This window comes from Adiantum capillus-veneris, chromosome 1 (genome assembly GCF_014529385.1).
Source record: "Adiantum capillus-veneris isolate H3 chromosome 1, ASM1452938v2, whole genome shotgun sequence".
Lineage (NCBI taxonomy): Eukaryota > Viridiplantae > Streptophyta > Polypodiopsida > Polypodiales > Pteridaceae > Adiantum > Adiantum capillus-veneris.
The window spans coordinates 176452427-176464243 of NC_140931.1; the positions used below are offsets into that span (position 1 = coordinate 176452427).

The 11817-nt window shown below is 39.5% G+C and overlaps 1 protein-coding gene across 1 annotated transcript; it reads right to left on the reverse strand.

The window, feature by feature from the left end:
* Positions 1 to 659: 659 nt before the first annotated feature.
* LOC147466052 (uncharacterized) lies at positions 660 to 6641 on the reverse strand. Its single transcript, XM_086505282.1, has 4 exons — positions 6434 to 6641; positions 1664 to 1812; positions 1373 to 1508; positions 660 to 1276 (listed from the first exon to the last, which is right to left on the reverse strand). Exons 1-4 carry the CDS (start codon positions 6639 to 6641, stop codon positions 660 to 662), a joined length of 1110 nt encoding a protein of 369 aa, XP_086361408.1.
* Between the last annotated feature and the right edge of the window lie 5176 nt (positions 6642 to 11817).

The window sequence follows — 11817 nt, forward strand, 5'->3', positions numbered from 1 at the left end:
AAAGCAGTCTAGAGCATGATACGCTACCCCAAGAGCATCGGACCAGGTATGGGCTCATTAATTCTCTCACCCATGTCAACGGCGTTGCTAAAGGTCAATGGCCTTCAAGGTGCAAGCATATGCATTCAACAGCCTCTGACTAACAATATAATTGTGAATTTTTGTGCCCATACAAGCTTCTTGCATAGAGCTACATGGCTTCATGCATGCGTACATGATTGCATCCGGAGAGAAGCCCTTGCTTCGCATCTGCTAAAAACAAAATAGAGCTTTCTCGCCCTGTCCTTGTGGAGAAAACCATGCAATCAATGCATTCCAAGAGTCCACACTCACGACATGAAGCTCCTCGAGCACTTGCATAGAGCCACATGCCTTGAATGAATTTGGAGAGATATACTTGCTTTGCATCTGCTAAAACCAACCTAGAGCTTTCTTCGCTCTTGTTGCGCACATCCCTCAATCAGTGCATTCCAAGGGGCGACACTCCTGACAAAAAACTGCTCTAGCACTTTTTGTGCTCTCTCAAGCATAGCACATTTGGCATACATATCAACCAAGACAATCCCAAGCATGACATCTTTTTTCAATAGCCATGTTCTTGTTGTGAACATCCCATAATCAATGCATTTCAAGAGGCGACATTCTGTAAAGGAAGCTCCTCAAGCACTTTTTGTGACCATATCAACTTCTTGCGTAGAGCTACACATGCCTTCATGCATGTGTACGTGATTGCATCTGGAGAGAGGCCCTCGCTTCGCAACTGCTGAAAAAAAAATAGAGCTTGCTAGCCCTGCCCTTGTGGAGAAAATCATGCAATCAGCGCATTCCAAGAGTCCACTCAGGACACAAAGCTCCTCAAGAGCTGAAAGATTCCACATGAGACTGTCAATAGCCACCTCATCGCCGTTTAATAACATAGTATTTTGTGAACACGCATTGGTCACCTCAGCAATGCCATCAGTGGTGGCAGGTTTTCCTTTGACTTGTTTATCATGGGTGACGATTCTCTTGTGAATTTTTACGAGCGCGTAACCTTTGACATTGTCTACGGTGCATTCTTCCATAAAATATGTGCACCCATCATGATGCTTAGCGATGTCAATTTGCTTCCCTTTCCGTTTTTTGTACGTGAAATACTTTAAGGTATAGTCACTGTTCTTTTTCACCACCGGTGGCCCTTGTTGCTTCCAATGATAGTAATCCTTGGTAAGCATCACTCTTTTCCCTTTACTCGTGTACTTGCAACATACTACCAACAAGTATGTGTGATCATTTGCTACATCATATGATGAGAGAAAGATGAATCCACATTTACTGAAGTTAGAAAACTTCCAAGTCCACTTAAAAAAAAAGAAAATGTGCTTTTCTCTACCTGTACAGGCATCCCATGGATACTTGAGAAAGAAGTCCTCATTCACTTGAATGTTTCTCAGTGACATTGTTTTGAATGCATAATCCCGTAGAGTAGGCACAAGTGATTCCAAGGAGGGCACATGACCACATTTTCTCTGCATTGTCGTACCTTGAAACATTAGAGAACTACATGATAATACTAGAGTGATCTTCATGTGTCGACGGACTACGGTTTTGGACTGCACATCCATATGATTGGTACTTGGTGATGACCTATACATCCAGATTGCAATGCTTCACTAGAATATACCTCAGCAGAAGATGGCGGGGATGGCGGACTGTCCTGCTGAGGTGGTTGCTGGCGTTGGTGTTCCAGAGCAATAAGCATGACATGCTCCTGCCAGTGACACCATCCACAATCTTGTGAAGGCCTGGAGTCATTTTTTGAGATTTTTAGCGCTGGGCTTTTGACGGCGTAGTTTTTTAAAGAGCTTTTAAGCGCTGGAGCCTCGTGGGCTAATGACAGGCCAAGGATTGCGAAATGCCCACTATGCTAACGAAGTAATATATATATATATTTTATAAACGAGTACCTAAAAACACTTTATCGAGTTTAAGAACTGCTGACGTACATAAACACACATATAAATAAATAAATATATTCTTAGACCGACAGTGTAAAGAATATTGACAAGCTATCAAAATTTTGGCAGCAAAATCCCCATTCCATACTTGCTTTCGTGAAAGCTTGCCTAACTTTCGTTAAGCTTTGTATACATGAAACCATGATTACATTTCCAAACATGTTAAAAAAGCATGATTATATTGGCAAGCAATCAAAATTTTGGAAGCATAACGGCGTGAAAATTCAAACAAAAAAAATCCCAATTTCATACTTGCTCTTGTGCAACAGGTCAATGCTCACGGGAAGAAGAAATTATATACGCAAAAAACATGTGCTAGTATATTACTTTGGTAAATCCAAATCTCTCAACTAACTTCTATCTAGCATGATAAATATGAAATCATGATTGCATTGATAAGGACGGTCAACACGAACAACATGTCTTCAATCATACCAAAAAAGTGGCACCCAAACACCATGGTCACACGTCGTCCTATACAAATCATAAACTAGAAAACACCATAGATAATACCAATGTTGATGTCAATCAAGGGCAGTGTGATCCGGGCTCATATTGTTGCCAATCGGTCTCCTCGTTGCTATCTGCATCAACAATTGGAATAGCACTTACACATGGAGGCTTGAAGTGTGAAAGATGATGCTGAAAGACATGTGGATCACTATCTATGCAGAGACAGTGTCTAGAAAACTCAGTGCAAAGATGGCCCAAGCCACCGCATCCAGAAAAGATATCAACAATGTAGGTGTGTTCCGTAGTAAATGTCCGCACGAGCCAGCTAAAAAAAGAACAGAAACATGCGTTTTTTTACTTTACGTAACATAGTCTAACAAGGCTACGCTCACCAGCACCTCTAAGAGAGCGTCCTCCAATGTACTCTCCGTCAGCACGCTTACTAGTATTCCGGACTTGGCATCAAAAGAGTTGTTGTCCACGTCTCTCCCTCTCATCGATCGTAGATAGGACGTTGACTTTTATGATAAAACAATCCTAGCAATAGTGTTTCCACCTATAAATTACAATTCGAATGTGATCTAATTGAAGAAAACTACGAGTATGCTTTTTCAATCACCAAATAACTTTACTTACTCTCTCAATGTCAATGGTCTTTTGCACATAACCATCGGGGATCAAAATAAGGAAAGTGTGCATACTTTTAAATCCCATCTCAATGGCATGGCCAGACACAATGCCAAAGTGATCAATGGAGCTTAAGGTGATGTACCACCAATTGTCTGCCACATACTTAGAAGCTATTATGGCCACTTTCTTACTTAATTTTTGAGAGAATTGATTCCATGGAGGGACCTGCATATTACGCATTGTTAATTTATTTAAAGTTCCAAAACTATCATAGACTGCCCATTGAGGTTTTGAAGAATGCATACCTCGTTCTCCAAAAATTTCTCAACTTTAAAATTTGTTGGAAAATCCACAAACAAAAGAGAGGCCACTTCATTGCTCCTTTCCCCATCAACATTGGCTGAATGTAGAAAATCCAAGATCCTGCATACGATCAAACACATGTATTTCAAACATTCACAACACATACCACACATAGTCAATCTTTCTTCTCACATGTATTTACCATTTCTCATCATCGAGAGAAATTTTGTGTGTCCACATCACTTGTGCACAACGTCACCCATATTGGAATGCCCACACTATTTTGGTTGGGCAACATTGTGGCACAAAGAGGCAAACCAAATATGTTTGTCTTGATTGTGCTATCTATAGCCCAATAATTATGTTCTTAGAAGCGAAGATCCATTTTCAACATCCACTCATCTTGAGTGATGAGGATGATTGGGTCCTCTACTTTCATTGACAAATGCTTGCAGGTTTTATGGTTGAGCTAGAGCTCACCCCTAACCAAAGCTCAACCAAATTGAATATGTAGTATCCATGCAAAATTTTGATGCACAAGTCCATGGCAATTGATGTACCTTGTACATGCATATGATATAGCAACATCTGCACCTCTTTTGGAATCATAAAAAAGTGTTAGTTTTTGCACGATCTAGCTAAGATGCCTTCTCTATGTGAAAAGTCTCCTTTTACATCAAGAGTTTTGTAACATTTGAGCATGTCTCAATTTCAAATAATTCATCCATGGAACATGCAAAATAATTGATTGCACCGGCAAGTGGTAGAGGTCAGTGGGTGACCCAACATGGTTCTCATTAGGCATGTTGTGGAGTATGATAATCACCTTGTTTCCATCATGAAATTGTTGCACAACCACCTTGAATGGACACCCACATCTCTTGGATTTTTTTTGTTGCCTTTTTTTTTGCACTGCTATTCCTTCTACTTGCATTTCCCCCATGTATTCCTATAGCAACCTAGCTGCTCTGTGCATCTTTGTTGTCTAGATGAGCACCAACCTTGTTTGATACATGATCATGATGGTAGTAAGCTCTTGCTCTACTCTGGACAAGTATGTCTCCATGCAAATGCTTGAAGAAGATTTGGACTTTTTTTTCTTGAGCCAAGAAGGCACATTTGGGTGAATAGGCTTCCCTTTGAGCATGCAACCACAAGCAACAATTGATTCCCTTAGTCAAGAGAGATGCCATGATTTTTTTGGCCAGTGCACTATTGTGCCTAAATTGTGGTGACGATGGTGGCAACCACTCCCAAATCTTTTTCATGTGTTGAGGGACAATGGGCTACATGCACTATATGCTCCTAGCCTTCAATGCATGGAATCCTCAAGCTGGTTAGCTTCAGGTCTTCTCTTACTCTGTTTCATTTCTTTATGTCCATCACCCCCTAGAATTATAAAATTTAGCATATCAAGTGACACACTGATCATGCTCTGAAAACCCACGAGCATTAATGAATACAACTTCTCACCTGTGAAATTTTCACTGCCATCAAACTGAGCCCACACACATGGCCCTTAAGACATGAAATTTTTATGCATAAAATAAGTCCGACCATAAACTAAACATGATTTCAAAAATCCAATTTTGACAATATCCAATCATGCATAAGTGATGCACTATGAGCGCACCTCACCCCCCTAGCACATAGAGCTAGTTTTGACATAGAAGGGTGGAAAGCAACATACACATGCACATGAGGCATCCACATCTATCCATGAGGTTCCATACATCATATGACATCATCCCGTCAACAAAAACATGATGCAAAACAACCCCGTCACTTTGATCAACCATAAACCATAACATCACATATATGCGCAAAATAACTTTTTACCATTTTTGAGTGCATGAATAATACACAAATGAAAGTATTTAACCTCAAATCAATGTATCAAGATCAGATCCATAATATATACTAACATCTTATCACATTTTTCTGCCCAATATGAGACTCATGCAAAAAACGATCACACGAAAAGAAAGCCACTTTATTCATATTTGCCTGTACGATTCGGGTAGTATAACCATATACCCCCATATAAGTTTAGGGATATCAAACACTTGAAATCAACTCACCAAAATGGCCTATAAATCATATATGAATAACTCGTCTAACTCACGACACCATATGGTACCCCCCTCGATCATGTATTATGTTTATGTCTTGACTTGGAGAAAGTTCGTAATATAATACTTTTGGGTAGCTATGCCTCATCATTGCACGGACTCCAACAAAGGTGTGGAACATTGTAGAAACAGTCATCCTTAGGCTGCACACGTGGTGAGGGAGGTGGTGTGACTGCATCTAAAGGTGCGAGGTCTTACTTACTGGGGTATGTGACACATCCGCACCACCACAAGTGAGAAAACTCTCTAGTTTGGAAGCTTACACATTTGACATCACTAATTAGGTCATTAGATGCCCTCTCCCAAGTCTGTAAAAGAAGCCTAAGCTACACTTTGTATCCAATCTCACATCCATGCTCTACCCATCGCTCTAGGATCCATGGATTTAATATTTACGTAATTACCACAAATTTTGTGTGATCACAAGGTCTTATTGACACATTTACATAATCACACTTAGCATGATCACAAAGAAGCCGATTAAGAGCAACCTGGAAACCCACAAAAAGCCCGCCGAGAATTTCAGTTTTCCCTGCGGGCCCTCCGAGAAAATCGAGAGGCCTTGCGGGGCCGCAAAATAAAATATATAGGGCCCGATTGGGCCAATTAGGTGTCATTCCTTGAGCCCTCTTTTGAGAGAGAGAGAGAGAGAGAGAGAGAGAGAGAGAGAGAGAGAGAGAGAGAGAGAGAGAGAGAGAGGGGGCTACGTCTACTTTCTTGAGCCCTCTATGGTGATCCAGGGAGCTTCGATGGTAAAGCCAATGTAGCTTACAATGGAGGGGTGAAGTTTTTGCATTCCTTGCTCTGTCTCAAAGCTATCAACTTTTGTCTTACTCTCTCCCTTGTAGTGTTTTTTCACTTATGTGACATAGTCTGGAAAGAAAGAGATATTTTTGATGGTGTACAATGTGCACATACCCAAAGAGCCTGCTCCAACCCTTGTACCTTCAACCAAGGCCTCATGGGGAATGCCAATCAGATGATCGCACTTGGCATTCAAAGCCGTGCGCATGATTGTGCCGGTGCTGGGGACATCTAATTGGCCACTCACATCTGTTTTTGCATCTTGGGCCATCTTCAATCTCTTTGGTAAGGAAGCTTGGTCCTGAGCTTTCACACACGTCATCTTAACATTCTGTTACTCCCATATTTGTCCCAGAGCTCTAATTTTTTCATATCACAGGTAGGAGGGATATTTTCCTTTAAGTCTTTGCAACAGACTTTCATATTGCCTAGCATTGTCCTAACCTTGTGGTGGCGGTCAAATTCTTGAATCCCTGTTGGGATCAGCAACTCATATTGGCCTTCACCTCCCAGCCTACACTCTGTGTTCTCCCATATAGCGATAGTGAGGTCTTTGATGAAGACGTCGCTTTCACTAATCTGTTGTATGTGACATCTGTACATGACGATGTTGCCAAAATACATTCTTTTTGAATGGCACACATAATAATTTTCTTTTGATCTGGCGTCATTTTAGTAGTGGACAATAAAAAACAACATGTCAAATACAAATTCATGGCTGCACACTGCGGTAACACTCTCACACTAGTTCCGGCAAACTATAACCATGACTTAAAGACTTTAAGAAATGTGCACGAATATATTGATAAACATTGGAAACAATTTTCACTTTAAAATGCAATGTTTACATGTGCAAAATGTGGAGCAAACAAGTAGTTTATAAGAACTTCATCCATATCAAACAATACATGTTAAAAATTTGAAACATTTCAATATATTGTGATTTTTTAACTTATATTTTTCACCGTACACTCTCATACTAGTTCAAACAAAGCATACATTGACTTAAAGACTTCAAAAAATTGTGCAAGATTATATTTATTCAGGACTTTAAAATGGTATGTTTACTTGTGTAAAATGCAATAAAAATAAGTCACCCTCAATAAAAATGTCCAGATCTAACATAAATGAAAAAAACCCAAAACAATTCAAAATTTTCCAATAAAATAAAATACATGAGTTTATATTTTGCACGATATCACGATTCGCTTCAAATATCAAGCCTCTTGGAAGATACATGCATCGTGATGTACATATTGTCAATTTTATTTTAGTTCAATTAAAACATTGAAAGTACACAAACCGGATTAGGAAATTGCAAAGAACATATTTCTCTTTAACAAGATAAAAATAAATATTGAACATGCAAATTGTGTACATATACTTTTTTACATAGAATTTATGTAAATGTAGCATTTAAAATAGCGATGATGATTGATGAATAAAGCATTCTTTTGAATATGATTAGCTAGTATATATTTTCATAAGAATACTTAAAAACAACAATATCAAACAATTCAAACATTTATATATGAAATATTCGTCACGGTCGCATTATTGACCGTATTTCGTATACTTAATACTTAAAAAAATGAAATGCATATGCACATACAAATTATATGGTGTTTGTACGGCCGCGTTAACAACCTGAACCCCACATTTATGCAAAAACAGATGCTTCTAACAAATGACACTCAATTAGCCGTGTTACCAATGGAGTGCCACTCGAATCTAAGGAGAAATAATGGCTTACATATGAGCATCATATAGCCACGTTACCGATCGATGCCGATATGTTTTTTTGAAAAGGAAAAGGGAAGTTGACTCACCATAAGGATACTACATTTTCCGTGTTACCACTGTAGTACCGAGACAGTAAGCCAATACTTACCACAGGGACACCATCTTCCCCGCGTTACCGAAGTGATGCCCGCGTGGTAAGCATTGTTTTGTAGAATAGCTTACGCACACACACAACACATACCCGGATCGTGTGGTCAGGAACTCCACTACTGCCACGCACTGTGACTCAAAGCACGCTCTCACATGACCCCCCCTCTCTCTCTCTCTCTCCTCTTGACGTACCTGCAAAGTCGATCGTCAATCTCTCTCTCTCTCTCTCTCTCTCTCTCTCTCTCTCTCTCTCAAAAGAGGGCTCAAGGAATGACACCTAACCGGCCCGATCGGGCCCTATAATATTATTTTGCGGCCCCGCCAAGCTTCTCGGTTTTCCCGGAGGGCCCGCAGGGAAAACTGAAATTCTCGGCGGGCTTTTTGTGGGTTTCTTGGTTGCTCTAACCGGCTTCTTTGTGATCATGTTAAGTGTGATTATGTAAATGTGTCAATAAGACCTTGTGATCACACAAATTTTGTGATCACACAAAATTTGTGGTAATTACGTAAATATTAAATCCATGGAGCCTAGAGCGATGGGTAGAGCATGGATGTGAGATTGGATACAAAGTGTAGCTTAGGCTTCTTTTACAGACTTGGGAGAGGGCATCTAATGACCTAATTAGTGATGTCAAATGTGTAAGCTTCCAAACTAGAGAGTTTTCTCACTTGTGGTGGTGCGGATGTGTCACATACCCCAGTAAGTAAGACCTCGCACCTTTAGATGTAGTCACACCACCTCCCTCACCACGTGAGCAGCCGAAGGATGACTGTCTCTACAATGTTCCACACCTTTGTTGGAGTCCGTGCAATGATGAGGCATAGCTACCCAAAAGTATTATATTATGAACTTTCTCCAAGTCAAGACATAAACATAATACATGCTCTTACTTATTGATTTTGGATCATTTCCCATTGAGGTTATGGGTGCAAATTAGAGAGTTGTGGAGTACATGGTCAAATGCGACAACATCCTTCCCATCAACTTCCATGGACTACATGGAAAGCAAGTAAAAAATTTCAAAAATGCACAAAAGTTAAATACTAGGTTCAAGATCGATGCAAGACACCAAGAACTGGTTTGGAGGATGGAATGCATTGCAATTGGTTCATGATGCCTTTATAGAGTCCAAAGTGAAGGAGGCTTTTTCACATCACTGATGCATGACAACTTGAGAGAAATTTGAGTGTTCTCTCAAACACTTTCTTAGTAGACTTAGAGATGTTGTCACATGTGTGCATGCACGCGTGCTAATTGTGTGAGCAACAATAGAGGCGGCAAAGAGCACAATAGTGGTCTAACAACAATATGCACGATAACTGAGCTGCGGATATATATCCGCGTCTATTACCACGTTGGTTATTGTCACTATTACTATATATATTGTTGCTACACAACTTACCTAAAATAAAGATTCTCATTTGGGTCATCCAATTTTGGATGGACCAAATGAGTATCTTTATTTTTTACTTGGATAAAACATATCAAACATCAATTGCATTTTGAAAAGTGTACAAAAACAATAGCAATAAACTTTGAAATTACATGCGATACCTTACCTGCATATTTTGAAGCACAAAATAACAATACTTAAATTTAATTACAAATAAATCCGAAATTCCATATGAGTTTTATATACAAATCATGAGCATTTGTTGTGCCATATTTGCACTTGTAAAAGAGGACAAAAAAAAAAACTATCAATCTAAGTCCTTGTCTTCCTCGTCCAAAGGTACATAAATTTGATTTCTTTGACTCTACAACAACTGTGGGACGCATGTCTAACCTCACCATCCTATCTTATTGTAGTATTAGCGAGAACCACGATTAATTTGTCAAACCATGGGACGAAGCTAACTCGACTAGTGCATAGAGGCTACAAGAGGTTGTCAATCTCTTGGAAAACAACTAACAACTCGCATCTAACTCAAGCTACACTCAAGTGACTGAAATCACCAAAAGCCAATCGCTCATCGGCAAGAAAATCACATCCGTTACAGCATCAAATGACATCCAAACGTAGCAAAAATTCTAGGACAAGTTTATAAGACATAAGCACACATGCCTATGGCCTCAAACCCCACTTTACGCCAAGTTCCAAAATCGCGATTATTAACAGTAGTGGATTTTTGACCTAGTCATTTTTGACCCAGAATGCATCTAAATGCTTAGCAATGATGTCCCAATACCCTGCCTATGCTTAGTTTTTGATTTAAAAGTGTAAATTCCTAGTTATGATGAAATTAGGCTACGGATCGGCGACGCCAAAAGCTGCGAAATACTATGAATGGCTTACGTCAATGCGTAGAGCTCTTACCTGCGGTTGCAATGCAACAAACACATTTGCAATGTGACAACCGAAGAGGGAGTAGGAAGCGCGAGAAGGAGAGAAGTGAGCGCCGTTAGCTCACGCTGTGTATTTCTTATCCAAAAACTTATAAAAAACTTACAAAAATTGGCTTTTATACCTTAGCCAAGGTTTTTGGGTGGTCAAAAGTAATAATCTGGAGTTCTACCAAAGCTGCGAATTAACTGGCTGATACAATCTAGAAGCTTGTAGCCCCAGCTCATTAATTACAAGGTTTACCAAGAAAACAAGACTTACAATATTCTTGATATATCAAAATAATAATTGTTTTTACAAGGAGAACTCCAAAAAATGGTGTCCGCATTAGCTTGCTGGTAACAACAGCCAAAACCGAGTTAGATAAATCAAGAACCCAAAATGATTAATACAATCATTGACTACACTTATTGCTTGCAGAGATCTAATTTTACTGAATCAAATTTCTCATGAGAGTTATGATGGTTTTTCAGCAGCCATTAGCAAGTATTGAACTCTGTGTGTCTCTCTTGATACTTAACTATCTCTCTAGTAGGACCGGTCAGAGTGATATATTCTTAATCTAAAAACAAACAAAAAATATAAGCTAAAACATCTTCTATATAGAACTTGTACAATTAAAAGTTTCTTACATATTTATATTTTCAGGCCGCTTTGACCCCCAAACCATAGTGCATGAGAGTTTTCATGGCCTAAGCTTTACATTGTTAACTGTGGAATAAGCCCAATATTGCTTCCTCTCACTTTTGTTGCACTGCCCACTCCTACTTTGTATCTGACATGTTGCCTTCGTGATAGCTCCTCTCTAGATTTGCAATGTGGTTGGACACAGCATGTTATACACTTGATTGCTTGTTTTTCATAATACACCCCTTCAATCATTATGTTAAGTAATGCTCATTGGAGGTGTTTAAAAATTGAGCATGCAACACTTCCTCAACATAGCATGCATGGTCGGGTATTTAGTCTTTGAATTTAATAAAACAATTCTTATACATCAAGTGTATAAGAATCTGCAAGTGGTGCCAAAATACTTTGCCTTGCATAGTGCAAAAATCAACCTCACCACCATACTTGACACTGTATTAGCATTTGTGCCTATCTGGCATGGGCACAGTAGTGTCCTCGTCCTTTGCGGTTGGAGTAGCATGCTCTTAAATAGGTGTCCTCGTCAGTCTCTCGTGTCTATCTGCCATGGGCACGTCAGTTTCCTCGTCCTTTGTGGTTGGAGTAGCACGCTTTAAAATAGGTGACCCCACC

Bases quoted from the DNA above. Each gene is read 5' to 3' on its own strand.
- LOC147466052 (XM_086505282.1), bottom strand. From the start codon at position 6,641: ATGACGTGTGTGAAAGCTCAGGACCAAGCTTCCTTACCAAAGAGATTG. The intron at 1,509-1,663 runs GTATATTCTAGT...ACGACAATGCAG, and splicing joins CCCCGCCATCTTCTGCTGAG to AGAAAATGTGGTCATGTGCC. The intron at 1,277-1,372 runs GTAGAGAAAAGC...CATATGATGTAG, and splicing joins TCCATGGGATGCCTGTACAG to CAAATGATCACACATACTTG.